The sequence below is a fragment of the Onychomys torridus genome, chromosome 4 (genome assembly GCF_903995425.1).
Source record: "Onychomys torridus chromosome 4, mOncTor1.1, whole genome shotgun sequence".
NCBI classification, from domain to species: domain Eukaryota; kingdom Metazoa; phylum Chordata; class Mammalia; order Rodentia; family Cricetidae; genus Onychomys; species Onychomys torridus.
Genome location: NC_050446.1, coordinates 29890595 through 29912892, shown reverse-complemented (window position 1 = coordinate 29912892; position 22298 = coordinate 29890595). Strand labels below are relative to the sequence as shown.

Genomic DNA, 22298 nt, shown 5'->3' with positions numbered 1-22298 from the left:
AAGACATAGCTAAAGATCACAAAACAAACAGAAACAAAGAACCAAAACTTCTGTGCAAACCAGACAAGGGTTCTAACATGAAAGCTCCTATTTTAGGAAACCATCTGGTTTCCTGCCAGTGTCTCCTTCTATTCAATGTGTCTTTTAAAGCTCAATTTAGAATTTCATTAGAGACAAGTTTTTTGAAGTGATTCTTTATTACACAAGGGTCATACCTCATTTAACAGTAAGCTGGCACTCATTTCAGCTACCTTTTCCCTAATGACCAAGATGATACCAAGGAGATCCTCTTTACAACTCAGACTCATTTAGAAGTTGAAGGATTCATCACCATTGAGAATGTAGAACTCGGTCCCTCAGGCTCTGGAAACAAGTATGGCAGAAAAGCAGCAGTCTTTGGAAGAATGATGGTCCTGCTGAAGTGTGCTCATAACCTCCTTAGGTGATGAAGGGCTCCGCCAAATAGATAATGTGCTGATCATCCGTGGGCACATGGTTTGCACATGCATGTGTGGTTAAGCTGTTCTTTATAGTTATGTGCCATAGAGTCTTGTATTTTGTATTACTTTTGGACCAGTCCTGTTTATTTCGTAATGTTTTAAGGACATTATTTCTTTCATGGATGATTATAAATGTGTTTTGTTTTTTTCAGAGTACTGGAAATCTGTCTAAATTTTGTCCTATAGCTAATCATGGGGGTTAGTACAGAGTGTATTTCTTGGCATGAGGACTAAGTTGATACTTCAGAAAGACTCTAGTTTGTTTTAAAACTGAGTCTCACTCTGCAACCTTTGGCCTAGGATGTGCTCTGTAAACTAAGCTAACTTGGAACTCACCTGCCTCTGCTCTGGAGTGCTGTGATTAGAGAGGTACACTGCCATACACAGTCCAAGAAGGCTCAAATTTACAATCAGTATCCATCTGGGAAATTTTCTTGTTTTAATACCTTGGTCGGTGCTTGTATTGACAGAACTGAAGAAAGCATACATCATCAAATGTGGAAAGCTTACATTTATAAGAAAAAAGGAAAATGAGAAAGGCAGTCTTATACTGTAGAAACTTACTGGAAGAAAGGCACCCTAGCTGACGAACTCACTTACCTGGTTCTGGTGCAGACATGGCCCCACCGGGAAGCAGCATCCATGGCCATGGTGCCTGTCACACTTACTTGGTTGGAATCTCTTACTTCTCAAGAGTTTTCTGATTTTAATTCAGCCATAAAATATGCTTTTCCTCAGAGGAAATTGGTCTTTGTTGTTTTATTATAAAAACACTAAAAATAAAGTAAAATGCATATTTTTTAAAATCTAAAATCCATTTGGCAATAAGTGGCTTGTAGGTCTTGGGCCAGGGTGAGGGAGCCTGTACTTGTCAGACAGTTTAATTTGTTTTGGTTTTTGAGATGACATCTTACCATGTTGCCTGGTCCAGCCTAGAATTTGTGATCTTCCTATTAGCCTCTCAGGTAGCTGCGACCACAGCCATGTGCCATCATTCCTGGCTTGTCAAGTTTGTTTTCAGTATTTGTCTTTATTGTACTTACTAGTGTTCTTCTGTGTTGCTCATTTTTGTGTGTTGCTTCCTCTGAGTCTGTCTACTCTAGGATGGTAGCAAGATTGAGTTTGTGAACTCAGGAGATTCAGATTTATCAGAGTACTATCCGTTGGTGTAGCCTGGTGACTTCCCTATAGCATGCTTTGTACATACATTGACCCTTCACCTTTGTATATGAACTGTGCTTTCACCCTGGTCGTTTCTAAGTCTGAACTATGATAGGCCCTGGGGTCTTCAAAAGGATGCTGGAAAACTCTATGAGTGGAGAGTCATCATGTCACTTGAGGACCCTGGTGGTGCTAAGCTGCCTGTGACTTGTTAAACTGGATTGAGTTAGATTTTTCTATTATTTGATTCTGTAACTTTTATATAACTTAGAATTTGTTATATAAAAATTTGTTATATGAAGCTTAGATTTGTGCACATACACAGAATTATAATAAGTGCTTTGCTGTAACTCTGGTAGAAAAGAGTGGAAACCCAGACCATACAAAACAGAGTTCCCTAGATAAAGAATTAGAACTAGAGAGAAGAGAAAAGGAAAACAAGAACACAAGAGATAGGGAGAAGATTTAGGAACTGTGATGCACCGAGAAGCCAGGAGTGAGTCCCTGCCACTGAGTGGTTTGCCATGACAGTTCTGTGGGTCCGCATACTTGTTATCATTTAGTTAGCCACGGAAAAGACTCTTCTTTTTCTCCTTCTTTTTCACTGTCCACATGGACATAGCCACGGGATGCCTGAACTTCACAGATGGAGCTTCCGTGACCGTGACTTAAGTCACTTGTAATGGTTGTGATTACATTTGGGGATACTTTGCTGAGCATAGACATCCATAAGCCTAGAAAGGATAGTGCTTCTGACTGCCTAGAGAGGCCCCTGTGGAGTGAGGAGAGGCAGAGAAAGTGCATGTAACCACATTTCTTGCTTGCTGGAATATTCTCTTGATTCCAGAAAGGTTTGAAAGTGCCATGTGCTGACTTATACCACAAAAATAAAAAGTGAAGTAGGCGAGTCTGTGTGAGTCTGTCATAAGTCACTATTGTTTGTTTATTTCAGAGCACAAAGTTATCATTGTTGGGCTGGATAATGCAGGGAAAACTACCATCCTTTACCAGTTGTAAGTATTGATTGCTTAAAATTTTAATTTTGTTGTTTCTAGTTACTCTTTCTGCTTTTGTGATATTTGATCAATGTAAAGTTATGTGGCTCCAAGCAGACCAATCATAAGCCGGGAACCATATTTAAACGACTGTTAGTGGTGAGCTAGAAATTTACATGACATCTAGCATGTGTGTTGCTTTGCATCGAGCCCTTGCTTTTAGAAAACAGGGAAACATTTGTTTGTACAGTTTGCCAGAATGATCTATAATATTCTTAAGCCATTATTTATTTTGAGCTCTGTGCATGTTGTTAGCTGCCTCATTGTATGAGCTCACAGAAAAAGGACACTTGGGTATGAAATAGAGAAGTCATACTGACTTGTCCCTTGATGTCATCCTGAGATGAGCGAGCTTCCTCACTAATTTTGTGGACTTTTTCCTCCTAGTTCCATGAATGAAGTTGTACATACATCCCCTACAATAGGAAGTAATGTGGAGGAGATTGTGGTTAATAATACACGGTTCCTGATGTGGGATATTGGAGGTCAAGAATCCCTTCGATCTTCCTGGAACACTTACTATACTAACACTGAGGTAACATCCTTACTGTTGATGCAGCTTCCATGAGCATTCTGAGTCCTTGAGAAAGACGCATTCGGATTCAAATCATTACAGTCCTTTAAAAATAGGACAGTATTTTGACTTTAGAGTGTAAACATAGTCTACTGTGCTTGACTCTAGTCGCCTTCCCCTCCTTGTTTCAAATCCTTGACTGTATAGCCAGCAGTAAGTCTCCGGAAGGAGAATTGGTGGTTGATTGGTCAGGCTGTTTGATCTAGTAGTTGCTTTTATAAGGACTTGCATCTCATGATTTCCGATTGCATTTCCTTCTCACTATTTATATGTGGCTAAGTGGGAGAAATCCTAGCCAAGTGAAAGGGCTCTTCTGTGGTTTGAGTCCTAGCCAGCTTTTGCTGTGTGTTTTCTTTTATGCAGTGCAGTTGCACTTAAAGAAATCTTTTGATTATAAAGCATTTTAGACATAATCATATGGTTTTATTTACATGTTATGTTGCAAGAGAAAATTTCAAACCTATGGCTTACATTCATCATGTGGGCCTATAAATTGAAAGGTTGCACCAGTTGTTTTTGTGGTGTGGATTATAATTCCTTAAAAAATATTCTACACATATGTAAAGTTATTTAAATCACTAATGATGCTGCCAAGTGTCTCTCATACATAGCTTGGCCCCAGCAGTCCAATAGTAATTCATCATACGTTTGGAGGAAATGTATGTATAGTTTATAAAGGTATATGTAGTGCCCCATATATATTGCTCCAGGTTTTAAATTATGTCAACCTTAAAAGGGGTTTATTAAAATACCATCTGATAGAATGAGCATCACAATAATAAAGTTCTGCCAGAGAGCTAGCAAATGAAATCTTACAGTCTGAAAACTGAGGAATAAAAAGGCTGAAACCCAATGATTTATTTGGGAATGATTACCTAGTTCTAAACAATACAAACTGTTTTAGTAACAGGCAATATGGGCATTGTAAGGACAGTAACCGGACATTGGCTCTGTTTCCCCTTTGCCTGCTGTGCTCTTAGAGTTAGGAGTGCAGGGAGGTCTACTCCATAAGAGCCGTAGGCTCCTCATCTGCTCAGGACAGGCCATACTTGTGGAGCAGTGCCCTGGACATAAGGAAACCCTTGTTTTTAGATGCCAGCTGATGCTTTCAATTTGTTCATTTCAAGGTTTCAAAGGATAGTAATAATACTTGTCTAAAGCCCTTGTTTTTAGATGCCAGCTGATGCTTTCAATTTGTTCATTTCAAGGTTTCAAAGGATAGTAATAATACTTGTCTAAAGCAACTTAAACTTAGGACCTTAAGTGGTTTTTGTTTGTTTGTTTGTTTGTTTTTAAAAATTGTATTATAGTGTAAATACAAGGCTATAGCCCCATTAGTATTTATGTAGTAATTTTGAAAAGAAAAAAGTATTCTAGTTTGGTTAGAATGTTAGTATCTTTTTTTTTTTTTTTCTCTTAAAAACGAGTAAATGTATTTGAGTTAGAAATGAGTCAGATCCTTGGGCTTAAATAAAGTGAGAATGATAAACATCCCTGGTTCTCTTACAATACAAAAGATTTCAATGTCTCAATATTATTGTATAATTAATTAAGTACCTTATTTTGTATAAGTACAAAATAAGTACCTTGGGTTTTCAAATGCCAAGTTCTCTAAGTCACTAATGATCTTTTTGTTAATTATTTTAGTTTGTAATAGTTGTTGTGGACAGCACAGACAGAGAAAGAATTTCTGTAACTAGAGAAGAGCTGTACAAAATGCTGGCCCATGAGGTAAGTCTGCCTTTGGTAGTAGGTGGGAATGAGCATTGTATCATGTTTGATTTGTTCTTTGTAGTTTCTCTTAAGGAGTATTTCAGATTAAAAATAACGTATCTGTTGGTCAGTGCTTGTCATTCCTGCTTTGTGATTATGATACTTCCTAAATTTTAAATGTGTCTAGAAGCAGGAGGAAGATTGTGTGGACAATCATAGATTGATTTAGCTTTGGTAAATCTGATTTAGATGTTTCACTGAGCAAAAAAAAATTTCTACAAGTAGCTTTCCTTTTACATTTTGGGCAAATTATTCCTACAGTGGATTATCATTTGACAGTTGGACAGGTATCACAAGTACTTGGATATATAACAGTTCTCGAGTATTCTCTGTTATCAAACTAATATTTAAACTTAGTTATAATTAGGGTTTTTTGTTTGCTTTTTAATAATGTCCCTTTCACCAAATGAAATTATATGACTAGCTTATAATTATGCTAAGTCCTTCAAAATACTACTAGTCACATTAGTCAAAATTGAACTAAATTAGGGCTGTGGATGTAGCTCACTGGTAGAGTGCTGGCATGCATGAGGTCCAGGCCTTGACTGGCCTCAAACTTCAGATTTCATTTGCCTCTGCCTCTGAGTGCCTTAATTAAAGGTGTGCACTACCACACACAGCCAGAGGCTTTGATCTCTGCAGAGCCCTCCCTATTGCAAACAAAGAAATTTCCTTTCCTAACCTATTGAGGCTGACAGCAACAGTAACCTGTGAGTGTGAGAGAGGTTTAAAAGGCCGTTTGACAGGCACATCACAGTCATTTAAGGAAACAGGAGCAGTGGCCTTCTGTCTTGGGCTTGGGCCTTTCCTTGCCATGGGCTTTTGTCTGCCTTACATCTAGTGGGTTTTCTCCTGTGGAATCAGCCCTAAATCCAGTTGTAAAACAATAGGTCATACTCATAGCAGCCATGCCACTACTACACCAGTAGGCTCACGTTTTCCTTGGGATTCATAGCCATCCAGGATTGCTGGTGACAGTTCTTCCCCAAGCAGCCTACAAGAGACCTTCTAGCACTGTGAAAGCAGCCAGCCATTGGGAATGGAGCCCATTAACAACTCTTTTTGTCTCCATATCCTGTAGCCAAAGCATGTATTGTCTTCAGCAGTATGGACTCTCTCTGGTTTGGGCCTGCAACCTAGAGCAGTGGCATACCCTTATAGTTTGTGAGGCCTCGGGACCTTCCCGGCTGATTACTCATTGAGAGGTTGCCCACCTCTGGTATTGGACCTTTGCCCAACCACCTATGGCTCCTAAAGTACCTGCCCACTCATATACTGTCTTAGTTTCTTTTCCTGTAATAAAATAACTCTGATCAAAAGCAGCTTACGGGAGAATAGGTTTGTTTTAGCTTAACAGTTCCAGAAAGGATGTAGTCAGTCGTGGTGGGGAAGACCTCGCAGCAGGCAGGAGCAGGAGGCTGGCAGGGCAAGTGCGCCTGTAGTCATGAAGTAGAGAAAGCCAGTGGGAAGTGGACTGCTAGACAGCTTCAAGTTACCCTGGGGACTTCATTCCTCCAGCAAGGCTCTGTTCCTGAAAGTTCTCTCATCTTCCCAAACAGCATCACTAATGGGAAGCAAATGTTCACACATTTGATTGTGGGGAGCATTTCACATTCAAACTACAACACAGTACCTTATTTATTTAAAACTGTGATCTTCACTGTTTTGAGTGTTTTTACAAATCTGTAGAACAAGTGTTAGCATCACGTAATGAAATCTTTTTACAAAGCATAGGCAGGATCTCTGAAAAAACACCATAGTAAATGCCAGTTGATCTTGGATGGCTGAAGGGGTACTAAAAAGGAAACATTATACAGCATAAAAAGATCTCATCACATCTAGCAGTTTTGCTGTTAAAAGAGCAATGTTGAAAACAGCATAGATGGGAGACATTGCCCTTGAGTCCTCTATAATCCAAAAACAGTTACCATAAGCCATCCTACTTCCTTGTCTGTGTTATTGCTTCCATGTTTCTTTAACACCAGCAATCTTAACAGGACTGCCTGGCATTGCTCATCTCGGTTCAGGACCAAGTTGGGGGGAGCAGTGCTGTTATCAGAGTATTTTTATTACACTTGCCTGCTATGTCTGGCCCTGGAGGCAGCTCCTTGGTTCTGACATGCTCTGGGCCATCGTTGTGCCATTGCTTTTGTATCAGACAAACCTGGCTGCTCAAAAGACTGTAGTGGTCAGTCTCCACTCCTGGTGTCCTTTTACATATATACACTGGGGTTATAATTGCCCACCCCAAGGCAAGCTTATCACTTGGCTGTTTTATCACTTAAATCTTCTGTAAACTGCTGCTCCAGCTTTTTAAGCCTTCTAGAAATATAGTAGTAGCACAACATTTGGCTCTCTGTTGTTTTTCTGGGACTTCCGGTTTAACAGAAGCTTTATCACATTTGTCTTGGAGGAGCATAGACAGACTACCTTTGACCTTCTCTCATTCCCTCTTGATTGCTTTACCATTTTACAAACCTGGTCCACATGCCAGTCTCCTTCATTATATTCCTGAAGCGAGACTAACCTCATAAAGATCATGTCCCACCGCCATAGGGCTTAGCAATGGTAGGGTACCAACCATTGTACCACAGTTCATATGATGAATTTGTTGACTTGCATGCAGGAGGGTTAATTAAAGTAATGCGGCTGACACAAAGGCAGTATTATCCAAAAGCCCACACTCTACTGGCTGACTTCATCACAAAAGCAGCGGCCTTGGAGTTCCTTGCTACTTGCAAACAGCTCTGATGGTCCAGAGAGTTTCCTTTCCCCAGTAGTCACTACTGGCATACAGCCCTGGGGAAGAAGCCCTTTGTGGTATATCTTAGAAGTTTCAGGACCTTTCTGAGACTTGTGAGTTGTTTACTTCCTGATTCTTATAATGTCTCCTTTCAGGATACAATGTTCCATTTAGGAGGAAATTGTTACACAATAGGTGTATAGAATTAAATTTTTTATTTCAGTGGAATTTGGTAAAGCCTAAGAAAATGGGATACATAAAGTGAAGTTGTATGTTACTATTGATTCAATGATTTGAGTTTTGCTTTACAGGCTTTATTTTGTTTCAGGAAGATTTTCAAGAGTTTAGGAAACCTGATAAAAAGTGGTATTTGTAAATTAAGAATACATGTTTGCTTTTAGTGATTGTGGTGGTGTGAATGAAAATGGCCCCCATAGGCTCATAGGGAGGGGCACTGTCAGGAGTGACCTTTTGGAGTGGGTGTGGCCTTGTTGGAGGAAGTGTGTCACTGGAGGGTGGGCTTTGAAGTTTCAAATGCTCAAACCAGGCCCAGTGTCACTCTCTATTCCTGATGCCCGAGGATCCAGATGTAGAACTCTCAGCTACCTCTCCAGCACCATGTCTACCTGCATGCCGCCATGCTTCCCACCATGATGACCATGGATTAAACCTCTGAACTGTAAACCAGTCCCAATTAAATGTTTTCCTGTATAAGAGTTGCTGTGGTCATGGTATCTCTTCACAGCAATAGAAATCCTATCTAAGACAGTGATCATGGCTTCCAATGTATACTCTTTCCTTATTTGGGGCTCAAGTTCTGGAATTCATGTCAAACCTTTTGGGGTTTAGAAAATACATCTTAGGGGGCTGGAGAGATGGCTCAGTAGTTAAGAGCACTGACTGCTTTTCTAGAGGACCTGGGTTCAATTCCCAGTACCCAAATGGCAGCTCACAACTGTCTGTAACTCCAAGATCTGACACCCTTACACAGACATATATGCAGGCAAGAAAATAAAATTTAAAAAAAGATTTTTTTCTTTCCAACTGAATTTTATAAAAAGAGTCAGAACATTATTCGATTTATTTCAGAGTGGCGTTTTATGGAGACTTTAGAAGGTGAAAACACACATATATTTGGTGTCTCTTGAATATATATGTGTACCTTTAGCAGGAAACCTCTGTGTGATTGCTCACTCATTGGCTGATATATAGCAAGCTTGGTGTTTGAACCTTTCTGCCCAGGGACACGAACTTGGCTCCTTCCCTCTCTCTTGTCTGTTATACTGAGGCCCAGAAAGTTTATGTGCTGACCAGTTTTTTAGAGTCAGGATCTGAACATAACAGCTATGTTGTGTTCTTGAATGGCTTGTAATACAGGTACAAATACGCTTATTTAGATTCATAGCTAGGAGACAATAAAAAGGAGAAAAACAAAGTACAAGGCTGGCTAGAAAGTGAAAGGAGGCCGAGTAGGGAGATCGGGAGAAGCATAAAAGATGGTGTGGGGGCCACAGGAGACTCTATGGGCTGGAACCGAGTCATCGGGTGGAGCTCTGGAGAGTGACAAATGGTGACAGAATGAAAGCACATGGATGGAGGTAGTGGGATGTTTCATAGTTACTGGAACACAGTCTTTGTTGGTTTCTCTCTGTAGCCCTGCCTGTCCTGGGACTTGTTCTGTAAACTAGGCTGGCCTTGAACTCAGAGATCAACTTCCCAAGTTCTGGGATTAAAGGCATGTGAAAATGACTCTTCTGTGCATTCCAAAACATAAAACTATAAAAAGGTTTTAAAAGCATCTTAAGACTTCATCTTTTAAGAAATATTAAACTTTGAATATAATTAATTTTAAAATAGTTTCAGACACCAAAATCTAAAATTTTCTTTACATGACTCAAATTCTTGAAGTAGTCTTCACAAATGAAGCTTCGTGAAACAAAGTGACGGTATTGGAATATGACAGAGAAGAAGACGTTTGCATGTGTTGCTGTTTGCTTGACTAAACTAATAGATGTGTTAGATACTTTTCTTTTTCTGTACCGGCCATTGGACCTAGGGCCTTACATGTGCCTGCCAAGTACTCTGCCCCGGGCTATGTCCTCGGTCTTTAAAAATCATGTTTGTTTTTGCCAGAGTCTCCTTAAGCTACCCAGACTGGCCTTGAACATGCAGTCAGCATGCCTCAGCCTCTCAAATAGTTGTGAGATTATGGGCCTGCACCGCCAGGCCTGGATAGCTCACATTCTTAAGATCAGACATGTAGTTTGTATAGTAGAGACCATTTAAATTAGCTTGTGAATGAAAGATTACCATTGTTTACCCTAGATTTTGATAACTCACAAATACAATTTAATGAGTAGCTTTTAATCCAATATGTTTTTTGTTATTGTCATAATATTACCTTTGGTCTTGAAGTTCTGTAATAAAAAAGCAGAGATTCTCTCTATATCCTTCTAAATATTTAAAACAGTAAAATACCTGTTTTATGGCTGCTGTTGTGATCATTTTAAATAATCATAAACTCCATTGATGACAGTCTGAGATACATGAGATTCTTTTAAAGTGTGGGTTTTGAGATCTAAACAAGAAATTACAGTTTTAGTTCAGAGATTCTTTCTATTTATTTATTTTTATTGTTGTATTTATATGGAGTGCATGCTTGTGTGTGTGTGTGTGTGTGTGTGTGTGTGTGTGTGTGTGTGTATGTATGTGTGTGTGTGTATGTGTGTTCACATGCTGTGGAGGCCTGGTGTTGATATTGAGTTGCCACGCCTACGATGGTGTCGCCTGCGTGACAAATGCCTTGGATGAGGTAGTTACGTGGGAAAGGGGGGCTTGGGGCCCTCGGGTCTATGACCCCGGCGACCCCTCATCAATCTGCCCAAATCAAGATGCCAGGCTACACAGAACCATACAGATCTGCTTGCAGAGGCTGGCTGGCACTCTGCCTTCTTCTCTTTGCAGCTGTAATTATTGTTGTTTCCTTGTGTATTAATTCCAAGAAGTTAACTCTTAATGTTCCTGATGTGCCCCATGAAGAGAGTATTGATTCCTCAAAAGTGGCTTTGATACCCGCACCTATGATTCAAGCTCTTAGGCAAACAGTTCAAGAGGGTCCCTAAAGTTTGGGGGAATTCATGAATAATTTGGAGCAGAAAGAACTTATGATTCAGAAGGACGAATATTCTAGTGAGGAGAGAATGAAAGTAAAGGTACAGGCACTCATAGGCAATCCACATGCACAGCCGACAGCAGCTGCGAGGAAGCAGTTGCAGGAATTAGTCATTCCTACAAGAATTATCCAGGGACAAATAAAGTTTCTCATCAAGGGGTGATGGTGGCAACCCCCTAACTTTAATCTTAGATATAATAATTATTTAGAGCCATTACCTTTTACGGGAGCTTATGACGTACATGGGAACCAATGTGTGAATCATAGTGGTATGAAAACAGAATGGCATAAGTTACAGTTCATGGAAAGATTAGCTAGGTACCGACCCCCCTGGTGCCTTCTCACCCACAGGCAAAGGTTAAAATATTTTCACACAAATGAGACCATGGTTAGAACAATGATGGAAAGGGTTTAATTTTGATACAGAACAAAGGTGTAGAAGAAAAACTACAGCTAGGGCCGTAATGTTCTCTGTCTGGATGAGGAACCACAAAAGAAAAAGTAAAGGCTATGCTCATGAGATCTGTTAATCATTCTGAGAAAATTGTGTGACTACATTGTTGATTCTATGTCTATCACCCTACTGGCCGATTGCCGTGTTTCCTCAAGTAACTGTATAAAATTCACTGCTTGGTCTGAGTAAAATTGCAGCAGCTTCACAACATACTCTCGTGTCTGTGGCTGTCTGTCACTCGCCGAATCCCACTTATCCTGAGTACCTTCACCCCGTTCTCCCTCGGTCTGGTGGTCTAGCTGAGATCCAGTCTGCGGCATTGAGTGACTTCTTAGATTCATCTCCATCTTTAGAGAGGCAATCACTAGCTAAACTTGGAGCTCTATGTTTGGGCATGCCTGTCTATGCAACTTTCTCTGAGGAGTCCTCGGCTCCACCTTCTGCACACACTGGGAGTATAGGCAGGTCACCACGTCCATCGCTGCTTTTCCTGAGTTCTGGAGTCCTGAACTCTGGTCCTTATGCTTACTAACACAGCAGACAGTTTACCTGAAGAGCCATCTCTCTAGTACAAGACCTTTAGTGACTTAATTTTCATAGTTCTAGTTTAGGAGCTTCTCTAAATTTTATTACTAAGAATGGTGGGTTTAAATTACTGTATTACTAAATTATTACAGAATATGCTTCCTAACTTGACCCAAATACTTGTATCAGAATTTTGTATTTTGAGCATTCTATCATTAGCAAACCTTGCTTATATATAACAAGTTCCACATACACTGATATCAAAACCTCTAGATGATAAAATAGAAATTAAATTAAATCCCACAGAAAGTCTGTCTGCTTATTAACTCAGCCACATACCACCTATCATAGTCCATTTTCATTTAGGGGAAGATTTTAAAAATTTATATCTTGAATAATTACTATATATATTCAATTCATGATCTAGCTCTTCAATTTTCATTTTATTTTTAGATGTCTAGTAACTAATTAAGTATGCAGTCTTAACAACTGTTAACCAGCCACCTGTGTTTTTGTCTGTTCTAACTTAATCAGGCAGCTCCATCCTGCAGAGGGCACTGTAACTAAGTCATTCTTGATTGTACATCAAACACTCTGCAAAACTTTTAACTACACACACAAACACACACACACACACGCACACGTTTCCAAACTGAGAATTTATCCCTACATGATATGTAGTAGGTTTGTTTGTTTGTTTGTTGTGTGTTCAGACGATGCCAGCTGCACACATTGTTGGAAACTTGCAGTGTGGTCATTTTCTGAGGAGTTTAATTCTCTTCTGGAATCCGGGTTGTGAAGGTTTGTTTAGGGGATTGGAAGAAAAGGGATGATATATACAGAAAAACAGTTGGAACAGTGTTGAGAGAAGACTGTCCCAAATTGCCCAGAGAGTAAGTTGATAGCTTGCTAATTGGAGTATTTAAGATGTAAGCAATGGCACACACTTGAAATTCTAGCACTCCAGAGTGCAAGGAAGGAAGATAATGAGTTAAAAATCAGCCTGGGATGCATAGCAAGACCTCAAAAACATAAACAACTTACATGTTTTAGAGTGTATAGTAATATTAATAAAGCATAAAATGTAATGTGGAAAAGAAAGGGCAAAATTTTGGTACAGTAGTAAAGGATGACTATTAGTAGCCATTGAAGTTTTGGATTTTTTTTAATTTGGTTTTTGTTGCTGCTGTTGTTTTGTAATTGATGTAGTAGACATTTCTTGTGCTTGAAAAGATGATGTTAAGTGTAAGTACTTAGGGCCATAAAGCTTATCAATTAAGACTAAATAGTTGGTGCTGAGGATCTTCCAGATAGCTCAGTTGGTAAAAATGTTTGCTGCTCAAGCATGTGATCTGAGTTTGATCCCCAGCACACACAATGTAAAAAAGCAGCACACACCTGCAGCTCCAGTGCTGAGCTCAGTGGCCAGCCAGTGCAAGCAAACCAGTGAGAGGTCCTGTTTCCAAAATTGAGGCATTCAGCACTTAACCTCTTGCACATACAGTGCATCAACTACACACACACACACACACACACACACACACACACACACACACAACCATACACTACTGAGAAGTATGTAAATCCATACAAGGATTTGTTTGTTTCTGTCAGTCGAGGAGATGTGAGATAGTATGTATAAAATGTTTAAATTCTAGACTGGTGGGGATGCCTATGAGAATAAAAGAAATTTAATCAAGAAAAAAACCGATAGTCCAGATTACTACAATTATGAAAAATAACCAGCTACGTTGAAAGTACATGGGGAAATGTACTAGCCTTTAAATCTTATTTGCCTTTTCAGGACCTAAGAAAAGCTGGGCTGCTGATTTTTGCTAATAAACAAGATGTTAAAGAATGCATGACAGTAGCAGAGATCTCCCAGTTTCTGAAGCTGACATCTATAAAAGACCACCAGTGGCATATCCAAGCATGCTGCGCTCTCACTGGCGAGGGGTAAGATGTCTTCTAAGTGCCATACATTTGGCTTACAAATATGTATGTCTTCATCAAATCAGTAAGTATGTAAGGAAGTCAGTGTCTGTAGCCAGAGACTTTGGATGATTGTGTAATAAGATATGCAACACAGATGGCATATTTGAACTAACATGTAGGCATGTAGATTCTGCAGTTGCTACAGCAGCATAAAGAAATGACGGTGTCGCTGAGAGCTGGAAAAGCCAAAAAGTCCTTTTTATTTTTTTTAACCTTTTTATGTGTATAGGTATGTTGCCTGTGTCTACACCACATGCATACTGTGCCCACGGAGGTCAGAAGACAATGTTAAATCTCTTAGGATTGGAGTTACAGGCAATTGTGAGCCACCATTCGGGTGCTGGAAATTGAACCTGGGTCCTCTGTAACAGCAGGCAGTACTCTTAGCTGGTGAGCCATCTCTCTAGCCCCTAGAAAAGACTTTGATAATGAACCTGGGACTTAGGAACTAAAGCTTGAGAGAGTGTCCTGCCACAACTATTTCCCATGCAGTGTCTTAGTCCTCACAGCAACTCTGGACTCGTCCACATTTTATGCATAACAAAGAAGGAATAAACAAGGATTTATATGTAAAGCTAGCAGATATCCACCATGGCCAGCAGTGTTGTCAAAAGGAAATTGTGCTGTCAAAAACTGCTGGAGACTGAGGGTGAAGCTTGTTAGTAGAGTGCTTATCTATGCGCTTCCTACCATAGGTTGAACATGCTCCATATTTTTACTCTCAAACCCCCATGTATGACACAAGAGTCCTTGCTTCTGGAATCAAGAGTATTGGAAGACAGTGTGATTTTAAGAAGGAAGGGGTGGTTATTTGTGTCAAATGTGTGGTCAGGCACCAGGAAGATGGAAAAAGTACTGTTGAATATAATAGTGAATGAGTGAGTGTTGGAAAATTGGGCAGAAGGAAGTCAGTGGCAATTTAAAGAGAAAGTAGATTTTGGGATAACAGCTGTAAAGTCCTTTTTAAAAAAAAAATTATTTTATGTGTATGTACCTGAGTGTATATATTCCATGTCCATGCAGGAACCCCTAAAGGTCAGAAGTGGGAATTGTATCCCCTGGAACTGGTGTTACAGGCAGTTAGTTGTAAGCCATCATGTGGGTACTGGGAACCAAATCTGTATAGTAGAATATTTTAAGTTGTGTTACTTTTGTTTATGTTGCATTTGTTTTACTCTGTGAAGCTGTGTTACTGTGCCTGTGTAAAACACCTGATGGTCTAATAAAGAACTGGCCAATAGCAAGGCAGGAGGAGGGAATATATAGAGAAGGAGAAAACTAGGAGGAGGGATCTAAGAGCTAGCAGCCAGAGGAGGAGCACTCCAGGGGTCAGCCACCCAGCTACACAGCAAACCATGGAGTAAGAGTAACATTTACAGAAGTAAGAGAACGGGAAAAGCCCAGAGGCAAAAGGTAGACGAATAAGTTAAGGAAAACTGGCTAGAAACTAAGCCAAGCTAAGGCTGGGCATTCATAAGTAAGAATAAGCCTCCATGTGTGATTTATTTGGTAGCTGGGTGGCGGGTCCCCCAAAAGAGTAAAAACTTTCAACAATAAACTTGGGTCCTTAGAAGCGTAGTAAAAGCTCTGAACTGCTGAGTCACCTCTTCAGCTCAGCTGAAGGAAAGAAGGAAAGATGAAGTAGAGGAAGTTGGGTATAGGGTGACAGCCTAAAGGAAGAGTAATTGTTTTGCTACTTTTCAAAGGTCTGGGGATCTGTATCTATTCAAAAGCAGCAGAAAGGAACGTGAGATTATAAATGAGGTCTTGAGTGTTGGGCTGTGGCTCTTGATATATTCAGTAGGCTCAGAAACCTAGAGTCCCCACTGTGGGAGGCCAGCTCCCACCTTTTCAAGGGTTCTTATGAGGAGGAGAGTGCAATAAGAAAAAACAGAAGCTGGGCAGTGGTGGCCCACACCTTTAATCCCAGCACTGGGGAGGGGAGAAAGAGCCAGGCGATCTCTGTGAGTTCAAGGTCAGCCTGGTCTACAGAGCGAGATCCAGGACAGGCACCAAAACTACACAGAGAAACCCTGTCTTGAAACAAAACAAAATAATTAGGTAGAATGATAGCAAAGAGGAGAAAGACAGAAACACAGGATAGCTTCCTGAGGACCTGGGTCAATACCCAATGGCCCTTTTCTGTTTATTCAAAAGGGCTTTTTATAACAATGCCAAGGGGTGGGGCAAAAGACCAATCCCCTCCTCCCCCTTGCTAGATCAAAGCACACTGCACAGCCAAGGGTAGACCCTTCCAAAGACCTGGTAAGCATGCCTGTGGTCAAATCATCCCTTTATGCAGCCCTGCTGGGTAGAGCAAGGTCAGACTCTCAGACCCTGAGTAAGTTCTCACTAGGAAACCTCTGTGGGTCTCTACACCCAATAAATGAATTAGGTAAAGTGACAGGATTTCTTTCCCTTTGAAATCTTGATAAACAGTGAATGAATATGAGTTATTCAAATCAAATTACTGTGAAATAGACCAAATCTTGGTTTTCATTTGGGTGCCATTTTGACTCAGTTGAAGATCATGGGCTATGGAGCATGGCCTTGCTTGACCCCAGTTCTGCCATTTGCTAACCTTTCAAGGATAGCTTGTCTACCATGGGAAGGGTTGCGGGCTAATTGTTGAGGAGACTAAGATTGCTGTTAGGTACTTAATGCAATCTGTAGTGTATTTCTAGTATTTCAGCTGCTGTTAACCTTTAACAGTTTGAAGCCATTTGTTGTTTTACTGTTTTCAATTAGTTTAAAAGTAGGAGTCTTAATTATGGAGAAAAGAGCCACTCCCCAAAATCTTCTGTTTGTTTTGTGGCTATCTGTGTATTCTTTTACACTTTTACATTCATATCTACAAAGCTTATCATAAATAATCGATGGTTTTGGAGCTTACTGTATTATCACTGATGACTCTTTCCTTCTCGCTCAGCATCTGGTTTCTCTTGTCACAGGATAATCCCTTTCTGTATTTTGAATTAGTTCAGTTACTTGTTGGTCAATAGAAAGTAATAATAATTATATACTTTATTGCCTCAGATATTTTGCATAGTAATATATGTATACTTTGTGTTAAGAACTTTATGTTTAGTATGAAATCCCATTATTTTTACTTCATTTATGCCAAACAATTTATGTCAAGAGTATTTTTTGAAAGGGAAGGTTTTACCATGATCTGAGTGTTCTAAAATATTGTGGTTTTTGCTGATTCTAGACATTCAAATTTCACTCTTTCCTATTAAAAAATGCTTCATTGAGTAGTCTTACACAAAAATCTGCTTACCTCCTGATTTTTATTTTTAGAGTACATTGCCACTCTGTGCTTGTTTTTCTAAATATATGTACATATATATATGTATATGTATGTATGTGTGTGTGTATGTGTGTATATATATATATATATATATATATATATATATATATAGAGAGAGAGAGAGAGAGAGAGAGAGAGAGAGAGAGAGACAGTGCCTAACACAAATAGGGAACTCACATGACCAATGCCCATAGAACGAACAGAATAATAAATAAATATATATATAAAACCTGTTCGTTCTATGGGCATTGGTCATGTGAGTTCCCTATACATGTTACATACTGTTCTAAGAATTATTAAGATAAAAATGAACCAAAAGCTTGTGTGGCCTAGAGTGTCTTTAACTCAACAGCACCTGAATTGATTGCTACTGCACTCAGTTTATTCTTCAGATTAATAAAAACTATTGTTTGCAAGTGTATAGCCTGTAGCTTTTTAGTTCATAATTTAATCACGTGATTTTTGTTGTCACAGGTTATGCCAAGGACTCGAGTGGATGATGTCACGGCTGAAGATCAGATGATCTCTACTGACCTCTTCTCATAGACTGTATCAACACAGTGCTGGACTTTTCCTGAAAGCTGCAAAAAACGGTTGAGATATATTTATAATAAACTGATTTAAGAGTTTTTCTATAAGAAGAAAAATTAAGACCACTTATTTGAAAACAAAGATGAAACGTCACCATCCAGTTTGTGCTCTCATTCCTTCCAAAGTGCATCAAAGCTGTGACATTTTCTCACAAAGAATCCTCTCAGGATATGGTAGAGCTGTGGCGAGTCTGAAGGGAGAGGAAGACATTTGAACTGTAGAGCTTTATTGTCCATGGGACTTACCCTCCCCACCCACCCCAGGTTGAATGTTCCCTTCTCATTACGTTGAATCAAATATAAATCAGCACAGATACCGTTCCCAGTTTTTGAAAATGTAATATTATGGAAAGTATTTTGCTTAATGTTGAATATGTATTGTGTATATACCTCAAGTTCAGGTTAATGGCTTTGATTTTGTGTTCTAAAGAAAAGCAGATAACAATAATAACCTTAGTTATTACCCTAATGTCAATCAGTACCAATGTTTGTGTTAAGGGTCAATTTTGTAGTTTCTCCTCTCTTCTCTGTATTGTCCTAACAAGCCAGCCCTGACCTAGAATTGTTGAGCTGCTCCTTAAAAACAAAACAGAAAAACGCTTGACATTGTATACCAATTTTTCTTGCTTAGTAATTGAGATGGACAGATGTAACGCAAGTGAATAGAGTCTGCTAGACTCCTGGCCAGGAGTGACTGGGCAGAATTACAGAGTGAGCAGTTACCAGACTGTCCCTTCTGTTGATCCTATGCCAACTCAGCTACTAATCAGTCATAAGTTGTGATTAAAACTACCAGGTAATTTTTCATTGAAAATCATGGTGTGAAATATATCTTCCCAAAGAGGAAACATTCTATAAATAGTAGTAATTAATTTAGCTGCAGCTTTTTAGGTATAACATGACAAACAGCTAAAAATGAACTTGAGAGTAAGCATAAGGCATAGTTTTCAATGAACAGGGATAATTCTCAATTTGCAGATTTATTTGTTTCTGTAGGTTTTCTTAACATGTTCTTCTACTGCATAAAATATCTTGTTTAATAGTTAGGAAATCCAAATACTCTGAATGCTTTCAAGAATTTGATTGAAAATTTAACATGTCATATTAGTTGTACTAGAAGTAATTTGACCCAAAACACCTTTTATATTTGCTGTTTTTTTTTTAAATTTATCTAAAAGTTGAAATTATTTCTGTCATAACTATAAACAAAATTACCATGTGTTTTAATATATTCTTGGTGACTTTATATGCCTTTAATGCCCTGGAAATTTGAAGGTTAGTCAAAACTGTCAAGATTCAGGATATTAAAAAAAAAAAAAAATTTAACTAGTTTTAGTATCAGACTTGAAAATTTCCTAAAGATTTTGATAAGAAATAGAAGTCCACATTACAAGTATTAATGTAACTTTGAAAAATCTTTCATTAAATGTGAGACACTTAACTGTCTAAACCCATCGGGTGCAGATGAGTGTTAACAGGGATGCTTTGTGTTTGAGATCTGCTGTAAGCCTCCTAGTACACTCTCAGCATTTAATGTTTGCCCACCTGCTCTGCGAAAATCAGCCCTCAATCACTGGGCTCTGTAGTGCTAAGCTCTGGTCATACATTCTCATACTTCAAATCACGATGAGAAGTTTCCTCTGGTGTACTACAAAATCCCCTTAAAGACTCACATCTACTCCATAGTTTTGTTAAAGGCAAACAGCCTCTAATGGAGCCCTTCCCACCCCTCTAGAGCCCAGACCTACAGCTTGCTAAAAAGGTAAATTTTTATTTTTTAATTTGAATAATCATGTGCATAGTTGCTTGGATCACTGTTACATCAGTTCAACTCATACCAGCACATTCTGATGTTGCCAGGGTATTGGCTAAAGTTTATTCTTAGTTGGATGTTTAAAGTGTTTGCTCCATTGTTAAGGTTGGCATAGTATAGTCAGTTATTGACATGTCATAAGAAAGCATGAAACTTTACCACTTTTACAAAATGAAGTTTTTGGTTTTTTAACCCTTTTAAGCTAAGCATCAAAAAAATATGATGCCTGTGTACTTGTACATAAAAACAAAATTATAACTGAATAAAAAGATTTAATATATGAAAAATATCAAAACTTTCAAACAGTATTAGGCCTAAATATGGCACAGTACCCCTTGATGTCATGCTGGCAGTTTACATGTCCTGGGGCAGAACTCAGTAAGCCCTGTGGTTTCAGATGTTAATATGAGACTTCTGGGTGTAAACAAACATCTCATTTAACCTCACTGTGCTCAGCTCTGAAAAGAACAAAGATTTATACCTCTGTACATGTGAATAGATTTAAGTGTCCTGTTTTGATACTAATTTTGAAAGTTGTTTAACTTCTCTTGATATCTTGGTAAAAGTGGCCATAAGATAAATCATTTGAATATATTTGATTTTGTCATAACATTTACAAGTGTGTTTCCCATTATATTGAGAGTTTTATTTTAAAAATTCAGTTTCCCTTATATTTCTAGCACACCTTGGCCATCATAGTAGACAAAGAATACAGAGAAGGCAAGTGGGCTGGACAGTGGGGAATGAGTATTCATTTTCTTGTGACATTTTGCCTTAAGAATAACAAGGTGCATTAGCACTGCTGGTTGGCATTTTGAATGCAGGTGGTAAACCTAGTCTTACATAAGCATAGCATGAGATATAAGGAATAAGAGTTTGTTTCCTGGCCTTGAAGAAGTGCCTCGTAGGTAGTCACAGGAAGTCGCAGGTAAGTGTGGGGAGTGTGAGGACAGGCAAGAGGTCCCTAAGGTGTCTTTTCCTTTTGTCTGAGTGTATAGTATTAAGAAGCCGAGAAGAGGGGCGGTATTGGTCCTCTCTTACAGGCACTTTATATTTCTTGCTGTAACTACAGCAATCACATACAGTACAGACAACCTCAAAATCTGTTTATATTAGTGTAAATAAAAAAAAAATTCATAGCCAGCTGTCTAGTTTTCTCTGCAGGCATTTTTAGGAATGCATCTATAGTCTCTTCTACTTTGTTAATAGGGATAACAGCACATCCTAGATCTTATGTGAACTTTGGGATCTTCTTATTGCCCTCGGTATCCTGGTGTCATTCTCTTTTTCAAGGCAAGGAAGAGAGGGTTTCTTTATACACCAGATTTGATCACTTCATTCTCCAAACACAACGTGGAATTTCCTGTTCAGGAGCAACTTTCAGAGCTCAGCTAGCCCTTACTGTCCTAGATGTTTGCTCACCACCAATGAAAGTTGTTCTTTTTCATCTAAAGGGATCCTAAACTGCCCAGGACCATTGTTCCCAAACCACTGAGTTTTCAGTAACGACTTTAATTCTGTTTGTCCACCTACCATGACTTGACCCACTGCTGGGGACCTTGGCATCACCAGAGATTCTGAGTCTATTAGGAGACTAGATTCAGGTTGGGGTATAGAGAAACCAGTGGAAGAATCGTATGTTATACTACATTTAGCCCCTTAATTCTACTTAATATTAACTTCTTACACTGACAGCTAGATTCAGAAAGACAAGAAAAATACGACTATTTCAGGTCCTTGAGCTACGATTTAGGACCAAAGGCCATTGCTACATTCACATTATCCTCATATAAACAAGATTGGTGATGTTTTGGAGAATACCAGTTCAGCTGGCTTAAGATGGAGAAGGTTGACAAAACAAGACTGTATATAGGGTTGAACCTGAAGACAGCCTAAGTTGATTTCCCACATTCCATTTTTCTTCATGTTTGCTTAAATAGCAGAGATCAGCATCCAATGTCTAAAGGAACTTGTAACTTGAGACCTGGTATTACAAAATAAACTTGCTGAAACAAGCTTTACAAGAGCAAAATACGCAGTACCTGGTGGTGTGAGTCTGTAATTCCAGCATTCAAAATGTGAGACAGGAGAATTGCTGGGAGTACAAGGTCAACCTGGGCTGAATAGGATCAGCCACCAAGACTACATAGCAAAAGTCTATCACAAAAGGAAGGAAGAAAAACAGCCAGCAACCAACCGTCATGTGTTTCTGTCGAATCAGATGTTATAGAAAGTAAAGATTCAGGATGCTACTTAAAATACAACTTCTGTGCCACGTTCCTCAGCAGGTGCAATCATTTAAGACCATGATAGTGAGTAAAGGAAAGAGCAGAATTTAGCACTCTGGATGCTTAAGAAGTGAGTGCTTGTATTTAACCCTAAAATTGTTTGAAACTGGGAAGAAATGTAACAGGATACAATTGGGCTAATTATGCAATATATCATCTTTTCAATTCTCTAACTCTCTGTACTGTTCCTAAAATGGAGGAGTGAGTCTCTTTGGTGTTGCCTGCTCAATGTACGGATCTTTGGTAGACATTTCTCATAGTGTGTACTTAAGAAGTGCCTGACATTGATTTGTGTTGATTTCTAAGTCCATGTAATAAATGATACGTGTTTTCTATGGTACCATA

The 22298-nt window shown here is 39.1% G+C and overlaps 1 protein-coding gene across 1 annotated transcript in view; it reads left to right on the top strand.

Moving 5' to 3' along the window:
• Arl5a (ADP ribosylation factor like GTPase 5A) overlaps positions 1-22298 on the top strand; it is a 28298-nt gene extending 6000 nt beyond the window's left edge. The window contains exons 2-6 of the mRNA XM_036184470.1: positions 2614-2674; positions 3104-3251; positions 4938-5021; positions 13762-13913; positions 17737-22298. Coding sequence (XP_036040363.1) covers positions 2614-2674; positions 3104-3251; positions 4938-5021; positions 13762-13913; positions 17737-17785 — 494 coding nt within the window. The 3' untranslated portion in view covers positions 17786-22298. The remainder of the gene's footprint in view (positions 1-2613; positions 2675-3103; positions 3252-4937; positions 5022-13761; positions 13914-17736) is intronic.